This window comes from Calypte anna, chromosome 23 (assembly GCF_003957555.1).
Source record: "Calypte anna isolate BGI_N300 chromosome 23, bCalAnn1_v1.p, whole genome shotgun sequence".
Taxonomy (NCBI): domain Eukaryota; kingdom Metazoa; phylum Chordata; class Aves; order Apodiformes; family Trochilidae; genus Calypte; species Calypte anna.
This window is the reverse complement of record NC_044268.1, coordinates 3,306,167-3,331,090: the sequence shown is the minus strand read 5'-3', so window position 1 is coordinate 3,331,090 and position 24,924 is coordinate 3,306,167. Positions and strand designations below refer to the sequence as shown.

At 54.1% G+C, this 24,924-nt stretch overlaps 1 protein-coding gene across 1 annotated transcript; it reads right to left on the bottom strand.

The window, feature by feature from the left end:
- Window positions 1-21,288: 21,288 nt before the first annotated feature.
- C23H1orf216 (chromosome 23 C1orf216 homolog) lies at window positions 21,289-23,326 on the bottom strand. The gene is made up of 2 exons (XM_030464433.1): window positions 23,274-23,326; window positions 21,289-22,970 (listed from the first exon to the last, which is right to left on the bottom strand). The coding sequence occupies exon 2, from the start codon at window positions 22,952-22,954 to the stop codon at window positions 22,148-22,150; it is 807 nt and encodes a 268-aa protein (XP_030320293.1). The 5' UTR covers window positions 22,955-22,970; window positions 23,274-23,326; the 3' UTR covers window positions 21,289-22,147.
- Between the last annotated feature and the right edge of the window lie 1,598 nt (window positions 23,327-24,924).

Below are 24,924 nucleotides of genomic sequence, written 5' to 3'. Positions count from 1 at the left end.
TTCTGCTGGAGATCACCATTGCTTGCTAGAATCCTTCTAGGTTTAATCCAAAGCTCTGCAGTAGAGCAAGCCACCTATTTTGAGACTCCTTTTTTTCATTTTGAGAAAAATGTGCTGCTCCACAGGTCATAAGATGCCTGTAATTACGACCCTGAATAGATAGAAATGTTGCTTCTTGAGACAAATTCTATCTGACAGTTTTTACAGTACGTTCGTTCAGAGCAAAATGCCCTGTCCCCTGTCACCCGGATTGAAATTATTAAGAAAGACAGACATTTCACTGACAACTCTAGCCCCAGGGGGGGAAATATTCCTTCTGTTCCTCTCTGAAGGTCAGAGCTCACATAATGCAGAACACTCAGAACACACACGGACGCATGCTCACACACACGAGGAATAAAACTTTCTCTTCAGCAGAGCTCTGGATGGATTTTATGGCAAACAGGAGCCCCCTTCACACATGTCTCAAGGAATCTTGGCCAAAAAGGAAGAAAAGGATGAGCCTTATGCCTCTTCATTTTTAATTCTTATTGCCTGGTGAGCCATCCCTCCTCTGTGTGCAGAACACCCCAGTTCTGGGTGTGCTCCCACATCCACTCACAAGACACAGCCCCAGCCAGGGCTGGTGCAGTCCCTGGCAGCTCCTCTGACAAGCTGGAATCTGTGGGAAAGTCACACTTCCCTGGCATCTGTTTATTCCTTCAAAATATTGCCTGGCTTCCTTTCCTTACTGGTAAACTCCCATTTGCACACTGTGTGTCCCACTTCAGCCACCCTGCCAGCTGTCACTTGGCCCGGTTTGGCACACAGCAGTGGCCTTGTGCTGGGGATGTGCAGGTCTTCCCTGCAGGAACACCAACTCCTCTCTGCTCAGGAGCCTTTTTTGTGCTGGGGAAGGGCAGAGCCTGAGCCTACCCTGCAGCCCTGGGTCCTCTCGATGTGTTAATGCAGAGGTACAGAGCACACCTGAGCTGTCAGTCCCCGTGGCTGGCCCGGGGACCGCTGGCCTCACTTAATCTAGGGCTGAAAATTGGACTTGAGCCGAGGTGAGTGGAGGTGGGAAACCAGCCTGCAGCTCATTAACCTCTCCCCACTGCACAAGGTGAAGCAGTGGCTCCATCTTCCCAGCAATGTGGTGTGCAACAAGGTTCCTGCTGCCAGCAGCGTGTCCTGGTGTCACTCACCCCCCCGTGTCCCCAGCTCCCACCCACCCTGCTTTTCAGTCTGTCCTGGAAACACTTTTTGAATCAGGGTCTGCACCTCCCAACACCCCAGGCTGGAGCCCTTCTGAGATGCCAGCCCACACGTGGCTTCCAGGAGCCATGGGATTAATGCCACCTTCTGCTGGGGACACCCCAGAAGCAGCCCCGTGGGGACCCTGCTGCACAGCATCTTCCCTCAGACCCACAAGAATCTAAAAACTTTTTTCTTTCTCCTTTCTCTCACTCTTTTTAAGTTTCATTCTGAACAGCCGGCTGCGTTCAGCCTGACTGGTTTGTTATGGCTTATAATTTGTGTTAGGATTAATTAACTAATTACCGACAAATGTCCGTTGGCAAGATTCTGCTTCTGCTTGTCAACTTGAAGTATTTAATTATTTTAATCATTTACTTTCATCTTCAGAATTTATGCTCTTCCAAGAGCGTTTCTAGGCATCTTTTAATTATTATTCTGATTTTTTTTTTTTTTTTTCAGAGGGGTGGTGAGCTGGGGGGAGTGAGGTGGGGGATGGAGTAATTTCTCATTAACTATTTCAGTCAGTTAACTTCCTCAGAAAATCATCCTTGGTTTTCAAACCCTGGCACAGGGAAAGCACAGTCTGGATGAGGGGTGGGGGGGATGCACAGAAAGGCCTGGGCTGGGCTTTCTCTTCCCAGCTGGAGTCCTCCCCTTCCCAAACAGATTTTGGGGATCCAGCCTGGGTGCTGCTGCTCTGCCTGCTCCTGGGTGATTTGCATGGATATTTCCCTCCCCAGGAATAACCCCCCAGCTCTGGGGGAGCCCTCAGGACACCCTGTTAGGCACAGAAGAGTCTCTGCAGGGTCCAAGTCCAGATGGGCTCTCAACCAGCAAGCAAATAAAACCAAAGATCCTGGGAAAACCTCCACTTCTAGAGATTTTTTCATCTTTTCCAAGATGATGGATTGCTCAGCAGCCCGAGCTGGTTCAGAGAGCACCAGGAGGTGCAGTGGCAGCTCAGCACCAGGCAGGTCCTGGGCTCAGAGCTGAGCAGCCAAGGGATCCAATCTCCCTTTTTCTTTCACACCTTAGAGCTGCAGCACTGCTGTGAGGTTAAAACAGAAGAAAAGGACACACAATAAACTGATAAAAGCCAGTGAAACTCAGAGGCTTTCCCTGGTACTTTCAGGGATGGGGATACTTTCAGACTTCCAGGTTGGGGTTTTTTTTGTTTGTTTGCTTTGTTTTTTCCCTTGCCAAATGTTCTCTGCTGCCAACAAACCCAATTCTGAGTGAGGTGCTTGCAAAACTCTCCCCTTGCTGGCCAGGTGCCCCACATCCTGCAGCAGGACACACATCCCCTGCTGACTCCAGGAGTCTCTCCAGTAAATTCTAATGAGGGATTCAGCCCCAAGAATATTTTTTTTCCTGCGACAAATGAATCCCTTGGACCAGAGTGCTGCTGAGAGTGTGCTATTTAAAAGGTTTCTGGAGGGTATGTAATTATATTGAAAATAATCAGGGGCAAGGCAGCAGTATTATTACTACTTATCATATCACTCTAAAGTTAATCCAGACTGATCTATGGAAAAACATCAGGAATGCAGAAGATGGACCTTCCTGAAGTGAGAGGAATCTGCAGCAGTGCCCATTCACTGGGCTGACCTGGGAGGCAAGGGACCAGTGTCCCCCTTGGAGTCACCTACTGGGACTGGTGGGTTTATACAAGGACTGGAGGGGAGCAGGAAGGCTGGAACACAGTCCTGGAGCCCCTGGAGTCTGAGATTTAGCCCTGGTTCTTTCAACAAATGTATGTTCTAGGGCCTGTCAGCCTCTGCAGTGACATCCCAGCCCCTTGTCCTGCGACACTGCAGGTCCTGAGCAAAAGCAGCATTGCCCTAGTGGGTGTTCCTGGAGAGATCTAAACCAGATGAGAAAGACTGTCTTAATTAACTCGAGAATCTTGTTAATTAAAAGCCTCTGTTCATTAAAAATTGCTCTTGTGACCAGACCAAGTCATGGCTACAGATGAAGGCAGAGGAACAGGCAGGTTCAGGGATCACACCTGGGTCTTGTGTGGGGCAGAGGTTGTCAAAATCAGTATTTAAAACACAGATGGACCACTAAGGCTCCTCTGGAAGCCAAGCACCCCAGACTGGGGCATCGTGTGGCAGGAGGGGAAGAGAATTTTACAGAGGGGCCAAGAGAGGGAGATGTGACCAAAACCCCAGAGAGCTGGGCTGGAGGGGCTGGGAGAGCCTGCAGAGAGGGAAACAGAGGCACAGGGGGAGCACAGGGAACAGAGGAAGGCTGCACAGAGCTGTGAGTAACCTCTGCATCCCCCCAGGATCCCCCAAGATCCTGAGCTCAGCCCTGCAGAGGCCACGGGGTCTTGCAGGGCTCCAGAGGAGCAGGAGGGGAACAGCTCCAGGGGTCCCTGGGGAGCAGGAGCCGGGCTGGGGCTGACACAGGGGTCCTTGTGGGAAGGAGAGCCTCATCCTATTGAAGGCTGACAGAATGAACTTCAGTTTATGCCCCTGGCAGTTTTTTACAGCTCAGCTATTCCATTTAGGGCTTGGGAGCCAGTGGAAGGAAGCTGGGATCGCTTCACTGACCAGCCATAACATCCAGCCAGTACATTAACTGCCCTGCTGCCCTGATCTGATGTGGTTTTACAGACAATAGCTACTGGCTATTTAGGCAATGTATAAATTAACATATTCTGCACAAACTGGGAGCATATTTAAATTAAAGGAGAGTGCCCTTTATTTGTCAATCATTCAGCATCCACATTTTTACATTCCTTTAAAAAGACAACTTCACCCTCCTTAATTCTACCTCAAACTGTTCATCTCGGCTAGGGGAAAACGCTGTTTGATTGCTCAAGTGTTTCTTTGCCTCCCCCCCCCTTCCCCTGCCTCTCTCCTTTAATTAAAACAATCCCAATCTGCTCTCCTGGAATTTCTTTCCCAGTTCTGCTCAGTAACTTGTGACCTTCGAGCCAGAGCACCTTCGGTTCTGCCCGGGCTGGAGTCTGCCTGGCAGGCAGAGGTCAGAGATGCAGAGATAAAGGATTCCTCTCAAACCAGCACCTAGAACATGGGTGCAGAGCAGCATTTGGGTCAGACATGGTCACACATCCTGCAGAGGAGGTTGGCCAGGGCTGCTGCAGCAGCAAACCTTACCTGCTGCTGCTCAGACATTGATGCCTGCAGAAAAAAAAAGCAAGAAATGGGCATTGGAGATGAACTGAACTGATGGGCTGGACAAAATGGGATCCAAAAGAATGACCCGAGTGGTATTTTGCAAACCTGCAGCATCCTGAGGTCACTCCTCTCTCAAGTGGCATTTTTATTAAGAACTACGTGGTGCTGGTGCAAGAGCCAGGGAGAAGTTTCCCAGTTTGCATTTCTAAGAATCTCAGGGTTTCTTACAGCTCCGTGGCTCTTGCAGTGAATTGCAGGAGCTCAGCAAATTATCAAAGGGCTTTTCTCTTGACAGCAGCTGTCAACAATAAAACACCTTTCCCTGCCTGATCAGTGGGCTGGCTGAGAGCTTCCACCAGGACAAAACTACTGGAGTATTTGAGCTCTAGCTCAGCTATTTTTCTGTCTACAGAAAACACAAGCTAAAGAGAAAAATCCATCATAACCCATGTCCCAGAACATTCCCAACTCTCACATCCCTGCTGGGAGAGGGTAAAACTCATCACAAAGCACTGCCCCTGGGGCAAAGTTTGCCCCCTCTCTGCCTGCCAGCCCGATGCCAACACCTCTCCTGGTCCTTGCAAAATGGGTTTATTTAAGACCAAACCCAGCATCGATCAGGTCTGTCAGTCACTCTCCTGGAATAAAGCACTGGGGTAATGGACACACGCTCAAATAGGCTTGCAGCCATTTCATGAATGCCCCCCAGGCTGGAATATTTTTTTTCTTTTTTCTTTTCATTCTTATTTAGAAAATAAACATTTTGTTTGTTAAGAAACTGTATTTAAGGTGCTTTTCTTAGCACTGAGGAGCTCTTGCATAATGTTCTGCAGCTGGGCAGCTCTGGAGGGGGTTTGGAGGAGCTGATGGGGTGCAATGGGGCAGCCCCAGCTTGTCCCAGGGGCAGAGGAGGGGGGACAGTGGCTCCAGCCAGCAGAACAGACCCAGCACAGCTTGGGGGGTGCCTGGGCAGCAGTGAGGGACACAGTCTGAGGGTGGGACCTGGCTGTTCACCCTGTGCCAGAGATGCCAAGACTCCAAGTGAGTAACACCCCAAAACGGAGCTGCCTGCTCCCTTCCCCTCCTCCTCCCACCTGCCTTCCATTTTCCCTCATGAATGGGAAGTATTCATTACCTGGCTTGCTGCCATCCCTCTGAGCTCTGTCCCACAGCTCCATGCCCTGCCTGGTCCTGCTGCTGGGTGAGGAAGAGGAGCACAGCACCAACCTGCTGGGACATGGGGTACTTCCCATGGCCCCGTGGCAGGGAACCCCAGAGCTCATCAGCTTCACCTGCAAACACCTTGATATGGGGCAGATGAAGCTGATGAGCCCTGAGCTGGGTCTCAGCCTCAAACCCTGCTGGCCTTGGGATCCCCTGGGAAGGGGGTGACCCAACCCCCTTTGCTGGGGAGGGACATGAACATTGACTGTTTCACAGCCAAGGATGAGTCTCTGGGTTAGAGCCCTGCCCTTTCCTCATGCTGCCAACTCCATCCCTGCTTTTGGCACTGGGGAAGCTGAGGTCCAGCCCCCCAAAGCCCATTACCTGGTGCCCACCAGCCAGGACCTGCAGAGACAGCACAGGAAGGGAGCAGCAGCTCATGGGAGCAGAAGGGCATTAATCACCTCGCTGTGATTAGGGGCTCACTGAGCACAGGCTGCCTCGGGGCCTTTCTGCTCCCATACCTCCCAGTGCCCCAGTTTGCTGCTCTCTCAGACAGACACACTCCGGGTGCACACGTGGTTTGCGTTCCCTCCGCTGGCTCCACCACCTTCCCACCCCCTGCCAATTGTCATGGTGGGAACGTCTGTGTGTCCCCATGCTGGAAATGGCCTTTACTTAATTGCTTTTAGTGCTTTGCTGAACGGGAGAGGGGTAAAAGCAGAGCCTGCCTCCCAAGGTGCTCCAGCTCCCAGCTGTGGGGCACCTTCCCGGGGTGAAACTTGAGCCCAGGGGACTGAAGCCGTGGGGCTGTTCTTTGAGATGGAGGCAGTGGAGTGTCCAGGGTTCACCTGGGGGCTGGGGACCCTGGAAGGACCACCAGAGGACAGCCCAGGGACCTGCTGGGAGAAACAGGCTGAGAGCAGGAGAGGGGGGATCAATGGACCACCCAGGGCCATGATGTCCTGGAGAGGAGCAGCCACCTCAGAAAGCCAAGGGTCCAAAGGTGCAGGGATGCTTTTATTCCATCTTGAAATACACAAATTATGCTTTTATTCCATCTTGAAATACACAAATGTATTCACTTGCAGTCATCCTTTTCCTGCATGGAGATGGATGTGTACACACATGTTATTTTAACTTCACAGCTCTCCCATCCGTACATAAAACAGCCCAGGGAGCCAAAGTTGATTCATCTGTTTGCCACAGAAGATGGATCAGTTAGCAAATTATTTTATTGACCTGCAGCTCTGCTCAAGGTCATTTGTTTCAGTGGACAAGGCAGCATGCCTGGCATGGCAAGCAGGGCTGAGGAGGGAACCTCCATATGTGATAGGTACATCCCAGCCCCTGGGAATCTGCCCTTGCTGCAGAACCCTCAGCCTCAGGCTGGACCCCTGGAAGCCCATCCGTGCTCACCAGAGAAGCTCAGCACTTGGGCTTTAATGCTGCAACTTTCTCAGCTGTCTCAAGGCTTTTATCCCTGGCTGAGGCTGGGAAAGGAAATCCCTCCTTCTTCACTGAAATGTGGCTTGGAATCTTTCTGCTTTGTTCTTAAAGGACAATGAAAATAATTTCAGACGAGGAAAGGAGGAAAGAGAATCAAGCAGCTCAATCCTCATCCAAACTTAACCCAGGTCTGTAGCCTGCAGGGACAAGATGTGCACATAAAACTGCACTGCAGGAAAGCCAGGTCCTTCCCAAGCTGTTTGTTCATCTGCACCAAAATTCAGGCAGGGAGAAAAGTGAAGATATTCCAGTGTGGAGCTGCCTGAGGTGTTTCTCTGTAAGGAGCAGGTTTTGTCAGCTCCTGGGAGTGTGGAGAGACCCAGACTTCCCTGCATCCCACACATCCACCCCAGCCATCCCCTGCTCCTGAGCATCCCTGCTTTCTGCTGTCCTCTTGGAGCCTCCTGTGGGGCTGGGGCCTTCATTGACTTCGCCTAAACATCTATTAATTGATCACTGCAGGGTCACCACAGGCTTCTGCTGGCAGTCAGGGGAGATGAGATGCCCATGGAGTATCCTCTCATGAACTCCCACCCCACCTCCATCCACACATTCAGCATCTGCTGCTCTTGCTGCTGAGGCAGCTTTTAACCAGAGACATATGGGGCCCATTTGAAGCAGTGCTGCTCTCCCAGAGAGCCCAGACTTGGGAAGAACTGTCTGATTTCAGCTCGTGGTGACAAACCTCAAGCCTGGATACCACTGGGTGCAGACACAGAGCTGGTGTCAGCCTGGCTGGTGGCACCCACGGTCACATCAACCTCAGGATGAGGTTGAATCCACAAGGGACATGGAACAGATTCACTGTAGCAAAGCCACTGATGTGGCCTTTAGCATCACTCAGTGCTGAGCCCTTCCTATGGTGTCATCCCACATCCACAGGGCTGCAGGAAAACCATGGGGATCAGAAGGAGCCGGGCAGTGGTTCTGCCCCTTGCCACAACCCCAGGAAATGGATCTAAAATAAAAGCTGGGCTTTCTCTGTAGCCCCACCCTGGGCTTCACACTTTTCCCCAACTTTAAAAAATGTGCCAGCTGAATTTTTAAAAAAAAGAAAGAAAGAAAAAAAAAAAAAAAAAAAAAAGAAGGGAAAGTAGCACATCTCTTTGTGCAAGGCTTTCTGAAAATCCCTGTTAAGTTCCTGTACATGCTGACAGTTTTACAATTTACATGACAGCTGGCTTGCTTGGAGGAGATCTCTGTTAATTAAAATAACACAAAGGGAAAGAAGCGAAATCGTGTCAGCGGATAATTAATTCGGAGCAGGGCACCAGGCTGCACGCCGATCCCGCTAACAAAACTCTGCAGGAATTCACAGCTTTGCGGGGCTCAGCCCCTCCCGCACCCGCCCGGGCACCGGGCACCGGGCTGGGCCCCATCCCGCCGGGACACCCGCTCCGTGTCGAACCCGCCGTGTCCTGGGTGCAAGGACCCGGGGAGAGCTGGGGTTTGGGTAAGGGAAAACTCGACGCTTCCCAGGGCCATGAGCCAGACCCTTCGAAGCCGAGCCCAGGGGGTTATCTCCCCTCTCTGCCTCCGGTGCCCTCCTGCCATCCCGGTGGCACCTGGCAGTGTCCCGGTGCTCTCGGCTGTGCCCACTCAGCAACTCCCGGGGAAGTTGTGCTTAGTTAACTATTCTGCAGCTCGCTCGGGCTGCTTAAGTGTGCTGATCAGGCGGGCCTGGAGATGGGGAAAGAGGAAAAAAAAAGAAAAAAAAATATGGAAAGAGAAAGAGCAGCCCAGGGCTCCAAAGCAGCTGAGGTGTCAAAGACAGAGATTTAATGAATGTGCCTGCGGTTCACCTGAACAGATGAGCACGAGCTAGAAGGAGAGAAGGAAGAAAATGGAAAAAAGAAAGGATCATTTTTCAGATTGGCAGCTCCCCTCCCAGACATCTTTTAACAAGAGAGGCAAAAAAAAAAAAAAAAAAAAGAAAAAAATTTTAAAAAGCCTTTAAAGGCCTAGCCAGCTGCTTCCCTCCTCCACAGCAGGGACCGCGTGTACCTTGGCACCCTTGGCAGGGGCTGGGCTGGTGCTGGGGACCCCAGACCCCCAGCTCCCCCTGGACACCAGCTGCTGTTAGTGTGCTGAGGAGCAGGGTGCTGCGGGGAGGAGGAATGGCTGGAGAGGAGACCTGCAGAACCGGCGGCGACGGGGCAGAGCTGTGGGCTCATCCATCACTGTGCCAGCCCCTGTTAGAAGGCAGGCGTTAAGTGTCTGCTTGCAGAATAAATCTGTGCACTGAACATGTTAATAAACAGGGGTTTTGCTATAGCCAGCTCAGGCCAGCGGCTCTCCACACCCTCCGGAGCCTCCCTGGCACACTGCAGTCACCCGCACCAACCGGGCAGAGCCCCCCGGGGGTCCCTGTCCCCCACGTCCCCACTCTGGGGCCAGGCTCTCTCTGCTCCCTCACTTGGTCCAACCTCTGGAAAATGCACGGGGAAGCCTGCGAGAGCTTTGGTTTTGGAGTTTCTTTGCAGATTTCCAAAAGAGAGAATCTCTTCCCCATTTCTTCTCTCTGGAGAGCCCCTTTTCCCTCCTGCTTTGTAACCATTTCTCCTCTGCACGTGGCCGGTGGGAATGGGGGCAGGAGTACCCCAAAATAAAGAAAAGCAAACCCAGCATCTCCCAGGTGTTCCTGTCCCTGTCAGCCGGGTGCTGGGACCTCAGGGTGCCCCCGAGCCCTTGCTTCGCCCAGCTCAGTGCTTGGCTGCTGCAATTAGGGCTCTCTGGGTTCCTTGTAGCTGCAGGACATTTTTGAAGGCAGGACTTTGATCTGATTTCCTAAGAGTTTCTCTTTCCCTTCCTTTTCACGTGTTTTCCCTGGGTTTTGTCTCATTACCCAGGTGAAGGCTGATGCTCCCCGAGGCCGCCGGGCCGGAGCCGCCGTCCCCATCTCCTCCCCAGGGCAGGGAACGGGGCATCATTCCCTCCTGAAACAAGTTTGTCCGTGGGCCTTTCCTGAGCAGAGCCTGCCAATTACGCCGAGCTCTGTCAGATCAGGTTCTTGTCAGGGAAAATGCTGCACCGGGGTCCTTCTTCCCTTCCCTCCCCACCCCCTTTTTTTTTTTTTTTTTCTTTTTTTTATGTGTCGGTAGTTGCTTCTTGTTTTTATGATTTTGCAAAGGAGTCCCAATGACGAAGAGGAAGGTGCTGCCCAGCGCTCCATGTGCTGCTCTGGGTCCCGGTGGCACCACTGCTCCAGGGAATGTCACACCTGAGTGCCAGGCGTGGGGACAGCCTCGCGTCCCTGAGGATGTGCCACTAAAGAATGGGCAGCTGTAGGAAAGCTGTTGGCTCAGCTCCAGAGTATCAAAATCATCCCAGAGAAATAAATCGGTAAATCTTGTCCCCTGAACGTTAGCATTTCTTCTTAAAACAGGCCCAGCCTTCTCCTAGCCGTAATCCTCCCCAACACCAATCTCTGATTAAAACTCCAGTGTTGAGCGAGTCGTAATCCTCACCACCTCAGGGCCACTTTATAATTATTACTATTATTTTATCCATTAAAACCTGTTTTCACTAAATGAAATAAAATAGGGCGAGATAACAAACTTGCTTTTTCATATATATATATATATATAAGAAAGAATCATTTTGCATTAAAAAAAAAAAAAAAAAGTTAATAAATGGCCGAGCCCCAACAGATGGGGGGTGTGCGGAATTTGCATTTTTCAGATTAACATGCACGAGCGAAGATAGAAAACGCACTTGCCCCGGGGAAATAATTTGAGAAATCTTTGCATATTTTATTTAAAAGCATGCCGCGTTAGGCAGGGTAATAATGCAGAGCGATGGTGATTAGGTTAGGCCTGGAGGGATCGCAGCCCGGGACCCTCCCTCCTCTCTCACTATCTTGTCCACCCTACAAGCCCCCCTCAAACCCTCGGTGTTACATCCCAAACACCCAGCCCGAAAGCCAACCCTGCCGGGGGGGAATGGGGGGCTTGGGAATCTCTGGGAGCTGCCCTTGTATGATTTAACCCCCACGGATTTGGGGCAGGTCCCACACGGGATGCTCCAGCCCCATGTGTGTCAGTAACTCGAAGAAATTCCCTCCCCCCCACCCGCAACCACCAATCCCGCAAGCGAGGTGTCTTCTCGGGGCTCTGCAAATCCCCCGTGAGCATCAGCATCCCGGGGGACTCCGCAGCTCCTGGGGAATCCAGGTCACCAGGGGAGGCTCGGGCAGCCCTTAAATCCTGCAGCCGGGCCAGGTAGCACCGCAAGGCTCATCCCTTGGAGTGCACCCCAGCCTGGGAATGCTGCCTGTGGAATATGCTTTGAAAAGGCCTGGCCTTAGCTGTGGGGGTTCGGGCAGCTTGAAAGAACAAGGGGGGGATTTCTCACAAACCATTTCCACACCGACAGCCGGCTCAGCACCTCTGCAGGTCTCCAAGGACTCAAAAGCGCCTGACCAAGGGGTCTTGTCTCCCATCCCACGGGAGGGAAAGGGCAGGTGAAGCGAGGTGCTCACAGCCGGCCCCAAGTTGAGCCCCTGGGAGCCCCCCAGGAGCTGCCTCCCCCCCAGCTGTGTCCACGGGCAGCCTTCCCCCCTCTCCAGGGCTTCACCCCATGGCCCCGACTCACAGTGCCCGCTCTGCTCCGATCCCTGGGGCTTTAGAGAATCCTTTGGGTTCCTCCTGGCTAATTAATATCTCGCCCCGGCAAAAAAACGAGGGCAGATGGAGGTGCCCCTCCAGGAGCCACCGGGGCTGAGCCTCCGGAGAGGGACTGATCCTGCAGCTCCCATTAACACCGCTGGTGTGAGGCTGGGTTAAAACCTGCCGAGCCTGAGGATGAGAGTCCCGGCAGCTGTGCAGTGTTGCAGGGTGATAATTGGGCAGCGAGAGGGGAAGAAGGAGAAAAAAAAAAAAGATAGGCACAGCAGGAGCAGGGGCAGAGGCTTTTGCACCGAGTTAGAGGCTTCTTCCTTGGGCAGGGGGCTTGGCAGCTGCCCTGCAAACTAGGGGGGGGGGCAGGAGGGGGTCTAAAGGTGGGTTGCTTCACTCTGAATGCCCCCCTAAAAGGGATGAAAGCACCAAAACCAGGGCCAAGATGTTGCTTTGGCCTCAAAAATCTTAATCTCTTCTGCAGTGTGGGCCTCTTCATTTTGGCATTTAAAGCTTAAGGTGTCGTTTGTCACATTTTTGCAGGTGATGAGATCCTGCAGTCATTTCATAAATTCTTCAGCCGGGGGCTTCAGGGAAGACCGCCCTGTGCAACACAAGAAAATCCCTTGGAGATTCCCCAGAGCAGCCAAAGCAGTGTGCTGGAGGGCAGGGAGCTGGAGCCTCTCCTGCGCAGCCACAGCTGGGGGTCCCAGGGGCTCCCGGAGCCATCCCCAGCCCCTCGCTGCTACCGGACCCTGAAACATGGCAAAAAATCCTCTTCCCTGGCAAACCCAGACCCTCGGAAAGCTCCTGCCAGTTCCCCGGCTTTGAAATCTGACCCAGAGCCTGGCTCTCTCCCTGTCTGCTCCCATTATTAATAAACTTTGAAGGGCTCCCTTCTGTCCTTAATGAGATTAGTGTTATTTTCATGCGTTGCTGCAGGGCAAAGGACTGAAAAAGTGGCTGATCTGTAAACTAAAGGGTGCTAATCTATAGAGGGTGGGTCCCCCATTCGCATGTCCTCGGGGGCTGGGGGAGAGTAATCAATTAAAAGAGGGGATTAGAGGTGCCGTGGTCACCTACTTTATAGAGGTCACCCCGACACCCTCCCGAAAGCCGGCGGCTGCGGGCAAGCTGGGCCAGGTCCAGCCCGGGCATTGAGGCTCATACAATAAAAACCAAAACAAAACCCAAAAAAACCCAAACTCAAACAAACTTAATCGCCAGCCCCTGTTCACACTCTGGACCCAAAGACGCAGTGGGGGAAAAGCTCTTGTTAATATATTAATGGCCACAATTTGCTCAGCGGGTCTGCCCGGGCTTTGTAAATTCATGCTAATTTAAAACACAACTTCACTGCATTTCTTTCTTTTTACACTTTATTTGAGTGCTTTCATTTTGTCATGAACTTGGGAAAGAACAAATAAACAATTTGACCATATATGGTATTGCTTTTGCCTTGGTTGTTTTAACCATGGATTATTTTAGGGAGGATGAGGGCCTGGCTCAGACTATGTCGAAACGGCTTCCAGTGTCCAGAGTTGTGCAGAGAAGAGGTTTATGCCTCCAGCTTTTTTCTCCCCAGAAATACCCGGGGAGCTCTGTGCAGGGTTTGAGCCCCTGCCCACGCTCCGCTTCGGGCCAGTCAGAACCAACCCTCGCTGCTCCGACACGGGGCACCACACGCGGTCCCAGGAGCTCTGTCCTTCCTCTTGGGTCACCAATCTGTGCCTGAAAACGGCCCAAAGCCCTGACCTGCCCCCGGCCCGCCTTTGGGGAGAGCAGAGGGTGGTTTGTGTGATGTGGGACTGACAAAAATCCGCTTGGCAGCGAGCAGGAGCCTCGGAGCATCCCGGGACGGAACTGTGGACGGGGATCACGGCACAGCCGAGCCCTGGGGAGGGGGATGCAACACACCCCTCACCTGTTCTCATCCTCCTTCCCGCGGGATGTTCCCACAGCCCCTGGGACACATAGGACCCCCCAGAAGCTGTGTCTCCATCACGGAGAAACCGTGCCCTGATGGCAGCCGGCTTGCAGCGGGTGCAGGGCTGAGGCAGCGGTGCCACAGTTGTCACCCGCAGACACGGCTTGGTGGCATCGTGCTAACGCTCATCCACCTTGAGCACCGGCAAGGAGTCAGTGGGACGCGTTGCTGCCACCATAACACATCCCTCAACACCCCGCGAGGTCCGAGCCCCCGGCTTCCCGGCCAGGGCTCTCCGATGCTTTTCTCCTCCCTTCCCCGTGCGAAGGGGATGTCAGTCTGGTTTTATCCCGAGCCCCGTTGCCGTCTGGGCGATGGTTATGGGATGCTAAAGGGATTAGCAGCTCCTTGCTCCGGCAGATAACGCGGGAGCTGCGGCGCAGAAGGGTGTGAAATAATCACCTTCGTTTCCGCGGGTCTGGGGGTGCGTGGGGTGTGCGCATACCCCGAGGCACCGGAGAGCACAGGATGAGCCCCCGGGAGGGGACGAAAGGCCCTTCTGGTGGGCTGGGGGGACACACACAACCCCCCAGGCTCCTCCGTTAAACCCTCCCCTTGGCAGCGGGTTTAATCCTCCAGCCCCAGGGTCCGGGCTGCATTGCCATGGGCGCTGGATTAGGGACCGGCCCTCAGCACTCCTTTGTCCTCCCTATTGTGGAGCATTTTGCTCGCCTCTGCTTTAAACCTTGTAACCATTTTGCTGCCTCTTAAAACCGGGTTGAATAGGGGGTGGGGTGGAGAGGGGCTTGGGGGGGGGAGAGAAGCCGTGTCTTTGAGGTTGAAGAGAAGCATTCAGGCTGCAGCTGCCCCGTCTCAGCACATTCCCCGTGACCCCCACGGACGCCGTGGCGGCCACCGAGCATCATTGGCAACTCGGCTGCCGCGGGACAATCCACCTGCTTGCTCGGGACAAGCACTTTCATGCCTATTGGGATTAGAGATTTTAAGTGTCGTTCCAAATTGTGCGGATAAACAGTCTTGTGAAAACTTGTTATGGTGGCGAAAAGCCCCCCGCCACCACCCCTTAGCCCCCGGCCTTTTGTTCGGGCAATTTTTATTGCCGGATTGGATTTGATGAGGTTTAACGTTTATTCTTAGGACTCCATTGAAGAGCTGATCTTTTGTCTCCCACCGTGGAGCGTGAAGAATATGAAACGTAGGCAGAAATAAATCTGCTCTTCACAGGCATTAGCCCCCGGTACACGCTGGGACCACCAAACGCAGCTGAGAGCAGCAGCACCCCCGGCCTCCGCCTGCACGGAGCCATCCCGGCTCCAAGCCCCGTCCCCAAATCCCCTCGAGTGGCCACAGATGACCTTCTCCCGGTGCATCCCGAAGAGCAGGAGCTGGGCACGGGCTGGTGGCATGGATTGAGGCGAGGCCAGCTCCGCACAGAGCCCAGAACGCAGCACGGGGTAGAGGAGCATCCATCCCTGCCCACTCTTTCCAAAACCATCCCACCCCGCTGCCCGGCATCGCTTCATTTATCACCAGTCCCTTCGGGAGAGATTAATCAGCCGGGTAATTCCTGAGGAACGGTAGCTCCAGGGGCTGCCTCCCATCCCAGGGAAGCTCCCTGCGAGTTTCACCTTCATTGCGGGGAATCTGCTCCGACACGCTCCGCACGCAGCCCAAACTCCGGGGCCGAGCCCTCGCCCCGGGCTCCGTCCCCACCTTGTCCCCAGGACCGCGGGCCAGGTGCCGAGCACGAAGCTCAGGCCCGGTTCCCCGCAGCCTCCGGGCAATTCTGGCAGCCCCGGTGCCGGTGGTAGACGCCTGGCACGAGCTGAGAGGCTGAGATTCTGGAGAGCCTGGAGCCACCGGCAGCAAATCATGCAAAACTTGGTGGATCGGGCTGGTTCCAAGCCAAAAAACCCAAAACAAAACAAAAAAACAAACCAAACCAAACAACCCAGGGCATGGAAAAGCTGCACTGGAGCAGGGCTGGCCTGGAGGAGCTCAGCTGGCCCAAAGGACACCTCTCACACCTCTAATCCCATCTCTGGACCTGGCCTCCCCAAGGATGGCCAGGTCCCATCCCAGGAGCTGTCCCAGCCTCGTCCTCCAGACATGAGATGCAGCACTGCTCACTGCAGCTCAGCTTCAGACCCTTCCTGCCCGACCCTGGAATAAATAACCTGGAAGTTAGAGGGAGAGGGGGAAAACTGAATGATGGAGAGGAAGTTCTCTGACGGAGCTTGGGTAGAGGTGACAGATGAGCAGGCTGGGACACGAGTCCCATCTCCATCTCCAAGCACTCAGGATGGGAGATGTCCCTGGTGGGCAGCTGTCCCTCCATGATGTACCACGTCTGTGGACAGCAGAGAAGGAGAGGGGTGAAGGCTCTGCCTTTGGGAGGCAGGACACAGCTTGGCTGGAATGCCCAAGGCAGTGCCATAGGCTCAGGACATCTCCTGTCACACTGTGCCACTGGGCAGCCCAGGACAGGGTGGGCAGGATGGTGCTGGGGTGATGAGCCTGTCCCCCATCCAGAACATTGCTTCCCACTTTGCATCTAGCACAATGATTCCCTCACTACCCAGAGATGTTCCAGCTCCTCCCGTTTGGATAAAATATCTGTAATTACACGCATGCCTAATTAGAATTATTTCCAGAGTGCAATCCTAGTGCTTTGCAACCTATGAAGCAACTTGGCAAGAGATTCCCTCATCACTGGGGAGAAGCTGTGGGGTGGCAGTTCTGCTCCTTAGCTGGGTGACCAGCACATCCTGGAGTACTAACACCTCATTCCCAGCACCCCAAGAAGGTTTTCCCTGGGGTCTGGAAGGTTCAGGAATGTACCTGAGATCTCTGATCCCATGGAGAGGAAGAGAGAGTGGGATTTCTGCATCTGCTCTGAGGCCAGCCATGGTCAAGTCCATAGGCAGGACTTGCAGCATGTTGGCATGTCCCAGTGATGAGTGTGTCCAGCCCAGAGACCCCCCCATCCCCTCCCACTGCCCACCCCAGCCTGGCAGCTCCCTGCCTGCTCTGCTGTGCTGTCAGGCAGCATTGTCTCTGCATGGCAGGTTTCTTTCTGCATGCAGCCCCTCTCCCCATGCTCAGCAGCCTTTTGCTGTCACATTGTGTTATTTGTTGGAGAAGAAGTGACTGATGACCCTTCTCCCCCTCCAACAGTAGCTGTCCAACGTTGCTGAAGTGCAGGAGGGGGATGGTGGGCACAGGGACCCCAGACCTCAGCACCCACCTCTGCCCCCCTGCCCACCAGCATCCACAGAGGTGGCTCAGGGACTGGGCAGGGATGGGAATTGGGAAGGGACATCTATCTCACCTGGGTTTCAAGGACATATCCTGATCCCCTCCTGGGGACAGTGTGGGGTGGGCATTTCCCCACCCAGTCTCTTGCCCACTGCTGGTTTTTGGAGTAAAGATCTGGACAGGGCTGCCTCTTTCCAAGGCATCCCCTCTGCCTTGTTTCCCCCAACTCTTAATTCATTCTCCATTATTTTTGCCCCCCCTCTTCCCCCTCTCTGTCTCAGCTGCCTGATGAATGAAGGATGGGTTTTTAAGCCTTTTTTACCCCCAAGGCCTGCAGCATTGGCTTGGCTGCTATCACTGGGATAAATGCAGCTTTTGGGCCCGGAGCAGCATCCGGCAGAGCCCCCCCCCGTGCTGGGTTATCAATCCCTGCTCAGCATCGCCAGCACCGGGCTGGGTCCTCTCCACTGGGAGCCCTTTTCCTACCCTCTGGCCACAAGAAAGACCAGTGTGGCTTAATTCTGCTCAGTATCAACACCAAACAGACTCAGCCCAACGCTACTGGCTTCTCTTAATTCGTCTTTGTATTCCTCGTTTTTCATGAATTTTTAAAAAGTTTCAATTTCTCTCCACGCCTTCGTCTTATCTGCCGGGTTTCGGTGGGTTTGCCAGGGCTCTGCATCCCCCTCCTCACCCTCCTGGGGAAAACAAAGGGGATGGGGAAGTCTGCTTGGAGCTCTCCACCTTGGAAAGTTTTTGGATGGCTTGAGAAATCAAATGTGGGGCAGCTCAGCAGATGAAAGGGCCGGGGCAGTGCTCAGATCCCTGCTGCCCAGGGCCTGCCACAGCTCGGTGCTCGCTGGCATCATCAAACCTGAAAATAGAGATGGTGCCACTGGCAGGGCAGGGGTGGAAAAAACCAAAATTATCTGAGCCCTCCCTGGGCTTAGAAAAAGCCAAATGCCTTTATTTGTTTTCTTGCTTGGGTGCAAAACACAGCCATGGCTGGGAGCTGGAAGCTGCCTCTGCCCTCCAGGTCCTGTCCCAAATGCAGAGAAATTAAGGCAGGACTGAGCAAAATGGAGATTCCAAGATGGAAAACAGAGATAGAGGCTGTGAGAGCAGTCAAGGTGCTGCTCAGGGCCAGCGGGTGGGTTTCAGTCTGAACACAGATAAGGTCTGAGCCTCCCAATGCCCACAGCCCCCCTGCACTCCAGACCCTGGTGGTCCATCCCTGGGGGGCTGCAGCTTCCAGTTGGGCTGAGGTGTCCCCAGGGTCTGGCTCTGCAGGGGGTGGCAGTGGCCATGCCACAGTGCCACATGTGTCCTGGCTGAGCCAGAGCCCCTCCTGAGCATCCCTTAGTCCCCTTCCCAACATGTGGCAGCCCTAGTAGGGGTCGTGTCCCCATCCTGACCCAAAGCATCCAGTGAGCCCTGTTTGGGGCTGGGTGGGCATTTCATGGCCATCCAAGCAGAACCTTTGTTTTTAAGCCCTCAGTCAAACACTCAGAGCCAGGCAGCTCACGGGGCACTCAGATTATTATCCCCTCAGAGGAATAAAGTGCAGCACTGAGGCTTCTGGGATCCCAGCCCATGGATGCAGGGCTGGGGGTGTCTGAGCGCTGATGCTGCAGCCCAGGGAGCGTTCCCCCCAGCCAGACAGCAGCTACATCATCCAGGAGCACGATGAAATAATGATGTACAGCTGGCCTTGGGGCTCTCATTGCAGCTTGATTGGCCTCAACGGCAGAAGAATAACCGAGTTTATTGCTTCTTTTCTCATGATTGTTACTCCCAGCTGTTTTCTCGGGGAGGCCTGGATCCCGAGGAGCCCTGGGCTGCCGGTGAGAAGCTGAGTGTGGCCTGTTCCTGGGATGGGGCTCTGCCACAGGGGGTGAACTCTGTGGGAAAATCCTCCCAACCTCTGCCCAAGGTGGGCAATGGGACCTGGGCACATCTTGGAGCCTTCTCCTCCTCCTCCTGGAGCAGCACTCAGCACCCCTTGGCTCCAGCACTCAACCATCCCAAACCAAGAGTACTCACCCACTGACCCCTTGGCACCACATCCCCCTCACCAGCACCCAAAGCACCCTGGTGTCCCACCTGGGCAAAGCCCCTGCCATGGCAGTGATGCCCCTGAGTCCATTCCTGCACACTGACCTCCCTGCTGCCCGGGCAGGGAAAGGGGACAAAAAGCATTTTAATGCAAGAAGCTGTTGGTGGTCCCCAGCTCCGGGTGCTGTTTGCAGATGGTCAAAGTTAGATGGTTGCAGGTGATTTTTTTTTTTACCCCTTCTCCTTTTCTTTTAAGGAGCCATGCTGCAAATAGCCCGATTTCTAAGATTTCTCCATCATTAAAATGTAAATGAAAACAGACACGAAAACAATCTGAATTTCCAGCCGAGTTGCTCTTGCTTAATATTCTACCCCGAAGGGGGATGTGCGGAAGCAACAACATTTCAAAGGGAATCATTAAAGAAGGGAGGCTGGAACAGCAGCTCCATCAGATACCACAGCAGAGCCCAGCACTCAGGGTCTTGCCCATCCAACCACTGCTGGAAAGGACGAGTGGGAAACAGCTTTGGAAAACAGAGAAATCCAAGGCAGGGTGAGGGGGACCCACACAGGGCTGTGCCAGGGTCCCATGAGCCCCTCTGCAACCCAACAACCACCTGGACCTCCCAGGCAGCAGCAGTATGGATCCTATAGGGGCTGAGCAGTGGGACCCCGTGCTGGATGCTCTGGGGTGCAGGGTTTGGGGCAAGAGGAGCAGCTCCGGCTGGGCTCACCCTGCCAGCCAAAAGCCCTTTTCCCACTGTAAGGAAAAAAAGGGAGCTCTGGAAGTCTCTGAGAAACAATAAAGAGGGGATCCCAGAATGCTTTAAGTGTGTCCCAGTCTGGATCTCTGCATGTTAATGGCCCAAGATGATTAATTTTCTTTTGTACTTTCATGGCACGAGTTATCTCATCATTCAATTCTATTTTTAAAGACTTTTTTTAAGCCCACAAAATACTGGCATGAATTAGAATGGATTCAAATTACAAGGTAAAATATTTCCCTCCAAAGCTTCATAAATACTTGATTTTTTTTTTTTCTTTAAGCACTATTATTTTAACTTTCAAAGAATGACAATGTTTGCCAAATCTTGCTTTGCACAGTAAAACAAGTCCAGCGTTACAGGGATTTAATACAATAACAGAAAACTTTCAGAGGGGACCTTAAAAACAAAGGGTCCTGTCTGCCTTCCAGGGAAACTCAAGCTCCCATGCCTGGAGGTCTGCAGTGCATTTCCCTGTGTGCTGGGGGCCATCCCCAGTGAGATCCAGACCCTTATTTTCCAAGGACTGGAAATCCCTGAGGATGGAGACGTTCCTGGTGAGGTCCCAGGGCACATCCCTGTTGTCCCCAGGGCCCAGCTCTCCATCCTTGCAGCTTTCTGGCTCTTTATCTTTAGTTTTCCCCCTCACAGTTGTTTTTAAGTCATTCCTAAATCTCATTTGGTCACCAGAGATGGGGGTGGAAAAAAGACTCTGCAGCTGATATTGCAAACCAGGTCTAGGCACCTCAGAGCAGCTCTCGGGTCCCAGGGAGGAAGGCCCATGCTTGCAGAGCAGATCCACCACTTTGATGTCCTCCTGCAGTTATTCTTTCATATTTTTAGCAAATAATCCCTATTTTCAGAATATTTACCTTGGAAATAACTATTTGTTATGCTTTGTAAAGCATTGGACAAAGACAGAGAATGGCTGGGTCTCTCTGCAGGGCCAGGAGGTCTCGTGTTGCCCTGAACCTGCTGGAGCCAGGGTGGGAAACAGCCTTAACCTGAGCCATGAACCCAGCAGGGCTGGGAAAGCTCTGCTGGAGGGGTGAGTTCCTATCCCCAGCATCTGCAAGAGAGGCTCTGGCACCCTTAAATTCCCACAGATTCCAGGGCTGTAAAGGAGAAGCAGGAAGGGAGGTGAATAAAAAAGGTGAAGGAAGGTTCAAAGGACTCCTCCAGCTTGGGTTTTTCATCTCTGGTTAATCTCTGCAAGGCCTGAGGCAAAGTCACCCTTGGGTCAATACTCAGGTGTTTTTATCTGCCCTCCCCATCAGCCAGGGTCATGGGGCAGGGCAGCAAACCTCTGCCCCCCAATTCCAGCCACGGGTGGGGGGTTAAATCCTTCAGCCCAGCACCAGCTCCCCACCACCCCATGGCCACGGGGAGAGATGGGAGCAGAGTCACACTTCAGTTTTTAAAAGCCAAAAAAAAAGGCTTTTAAATTTAACATGCATCTAAAGAAATGTGCTGGTGCTGGCCCAGCACATTGCGTGCCCAGGGAAGCAGGGATGGGAGGATGGGAGCAGGGGGCCAAGTCCCCAGCCCTCGACTCTGTGCATGGGTATTGTGAAGGGCATTAAAGGAAAAAATGCACTCCAGGCTCACCTCTTGCACCTCCAAGGCTTTTATTAAGGTGTGCAACATGCCCATGACTTCAGGTCTGGATAGGAGACAGGAGGCAGTGCTGGAACTGGTGGGCTCAGCTGTGGGGATTTGTTTTCCACGCAGCAGCATCGAGCTGGGTGGGGGAGCCCCAGCTGGCAGCAGAACCACCCAGTGCTGCTCCTGCACATCAGCACCTTCACTGGAGTACATGGCACAGAAACACCTGGTAAAACACAGCAAAATATACAGCATCTCCTTCTGAATCCCTACCTAAGAAAACCTCTATTTATATTCTGTATGTGGCCTTCACTGAATAAAATGCAGGTTAGGAAAAAAAAATAATCTCTTTGCTTTCAAACGATAAATTAATATAAACACCAAGAGCACAACTTTGTAAACAACTTCCTGATCATGCACCGTGTTAAAGCATCTCCTGTGACAGACAGATGTGTGCACATATACACTGGCTGTGAGGGAAAGTCTAACCTAACTCTTCTCTAATGCTGAGTCTAAAATATAAATATATATATTGGATGTGAACCAGCTGACACATTTATTTTTAAGCATTCTGAGGTCACTTTTCAGAATGATTTTTTCTCTGCATGGGTTTAGATCTTATCTGCAAAGCTTTGATTTAAAAGATGAGTTGGACTCAGCAAACCCCAAGGTTCTGAGGTGTACCCAGCCCAACACCACTGAGTCCCCAGGCTGGTGGGACGTGGAGCAGAGGGACACGAGTTCCTGTGCTGAGCAAAAGGGAGACGGATGCCTCAGGGGCTCTCAGGTGGAGAGAGATGGGAAGGAGAGGGTGGGCTCCCAGGTGAGAGGCAGGGGGATGGCTCAGGGGCTGGGGGTGGCCAGGCTGGCCGGGCCCTGCTGCATGCAGCGGATCAGCTCCTTGCGGTTGTCCAGGATGGTGTCAAAACTCTCCTGCAGGCGGTTCTGCTGGTCCACAACTTTCTGCTGGAGGCTGTGGATCCAACGCAGCAGGGCCAGGCGCCGGTACATCACCAGCTGGATGTGGTGCTTCTCCTTCTCCTGCTCCTTGAAACGCTCCTTGTCCTGCAGGTGCTGCACGGCCTCCACCAGCGCTGGGAAGAAGGTCCCAGGCTCGGTGGTCTCCAGCTGGAGGGGGGTCCTGGGGTGGGGGGCGGTGGTGGGAGGGTCCCAGGAGCTCCCACAGGCGCTATCGGGGCTGTCGATGCTGAGGGAGCTGCTGGCATAGCCATTGTCCTCCCCGGGGGAGCTGGGGGTCTTGCTGCATCCTCCAGATGGCTCCTTGGTGGTGGTTTGGACCCCTGCCCCACCGACCTCTGCTCCCTCAGGGGGGCTGCGGACCCCCGGCTCAGGGAGCCGTGGCCACACGGGGCCCGAGCCTGGAGCAATGTCCCTAAAACGTCCTTGGACCATCTGTCTCTGCATTAATAACAGCAGATTATGGGTCGGATTTGCGGTGTTTTCGCTCTGGCTGGAGCCCTCCTCCTGTGGGGACCCCAGGATGGGCCAGCTCCAGTTCTCGTTGCTGTCACACATCTCTCCCACGAAGTTGGAGTTGGAATCTTGACCCTGCTCTGTCCCCGGCACAGCCGAACCCACCACTGGACCCCCCCGACCTTGTCGGAACGGGGCGTTCGCCGGAGCAAACATCTCGCCGGGGTCTTGTCTACAAGAAAGACACAGTCAGGGGCCAAGCCACGACCCAAACGCCGATCTGCGTGGTTCGGATGGGGAGACAGGCCTTCGGGAGCCCCCGAATAGGGGCTGCCCCCACCCCCCCGAACCGCGAACATCACCCGCCCCCCCCGCATCCCCTCCCCGCGCACCGGCGGGGCTGGGGGATGCCCTGATGGGAGGATGAGCAGCCCCCCCTGCACCCCCTGAGCCCCTAATCCTGGCTGGGGGGGGGTTGAGGGGGTCCCTGGGAAAGCGTGTTAGGAGGAGGGGGGGGTTTGTGGGAAGCACTCACCGCCGCCCCGGGCTCGGTTCGATGCCGCCGCAGCCGCCGCCGCGAACGGAAGCGGCGTCAGGGCCGCACTTCCGACGGGACCCGGGGGTGTTCGGGGGGGGGACACGAAGGGAGGTTGGAGGGGGGGAGGGAGGGGTGGTGAGGATAAGGGGATCAGGGATGGGAAGAGGAGATGGGGGTGGCCGCGGGGGCAGGGGGGAACCGGAGGTGCTCCGGAGAGAGACGTTGTGGGGGGGAGGACCGGGGGTGTTTTGGGGGACCGGGGATGCGAGGGGGGGGGGGGCAGGGGTGTTCGGAGAGGGACGGGGCTGCTGAGAGGGGGTGTCTGCTCAGGGGAGACAAGGGTGTTTGAGGGGATGATGGGGCTGTTTAGGGGGTAATTGGGCTGTTCCGAAGCAGGATGGGGATGTTTGGAGGGGGAAGGGGGTGTTTGGGGTGATAGGGATGCTGCAGAGGGGACAGGGATGCTCGGGGGAACAGGGACAAGACTGTGCCCCCAGCGAGCACATCAATGCCTGTCTGTACACTGCTCCATAGGAGCCACACTGATGTGTGTGGGATGTCCATACCATCCCACAGGGAATATCTCCTGATCAGGGAAATTCCCACCAGTGTCAGCCCAGCCAGAAAGAAGGCTCCAAGAGGGCTGTGGGATGGAGCCCCACTCTGTGGGAGCAGGACAGGCTGAGGGCATGTGGGTGCATCCCACCACAGACACACTGACTCCTTCCCAGCCCCTGCCCTCTTGGTCCCGTGGAGCCTCAGCAGGTCACACGGGGATGAGGGGAGCAGTGGGACCCCCACTCTCAATGGGGCCTTTATTCCCCTTGGTTAGAGCCAGGGTGTCCAGATGCTGGGAAAGGAAAAGGCTCAGCAACATCAAAGTGCTCCCAGGAGCCTGGGCTGGTGCAGTGGGTCACATGGAGCCCCGTGAGCATTTCAGGAGATAAAGAGGCTTTGTGGGGCTGGGGAGCAAGGGAGCTGCACCCTGGGAGCTGGGGTGGGAGCTGGGAGCTGGGGTGGAGGCAGCTGGGGGGCTGCAGACCCCCTGTTACTCACAGAGCTGCCCCTCCTGCTCGGTACACTTGGTGTGGCCTTCACCAGTGTCTCCTGGTAGCTTTGGGACAGTCGTGGCAAGAGCACAGCACTGTCACCCCAAGGACTCTGCAGCCCAAGCTCACCCTGAGCAAAGTCTCCCCAGCAAGAGGTCCCCCACCTACCCCAGAGGAAGAGGAGGAGGGGAGTGAGGTGCTGTCAGGATGAACAAAGATTCTTTCTGAGGCTCTGGACTGCTGGAGATGGGATGTGGGAGAGAAATGCTGAAAGCAGATGTTCCCCCATGACATCAGATGGGTTTGGGGCAGTGGAATAACACTAATAATTGATAAGGAGGTTCTGTTAACTTCCCATCTGCCTGGCAGGCACCGAACAGCCCCTCCTGCTCCGGGCTGCTTCAACACCTCCATGGAGGAGAAATTGGTGGGGTGGGAACTGAGAGCTGGAACTGGGCACATGAGCTGCAGCACTGCTCCTAGGAAAGCCCGAGATGAAAGAAACAAAACCCTCCTGTCCCACAGGAAAGGCAGAATCCAACTCAGACGCGTCTGAGAATGGGCTGGGGAGACAAAAGGGTTTGGGCAAACAATGGGCA

Excerpts from the sequence above, each read along its gene's own strand:
- C23H1orf216 (XM_030464433.1), bottom strand. The coding sequence starts at position 22,954 with ATGTTTGCTCCGGCGAACGCCCCGTTCCGACAAGGTCGGGGGGGTCCA.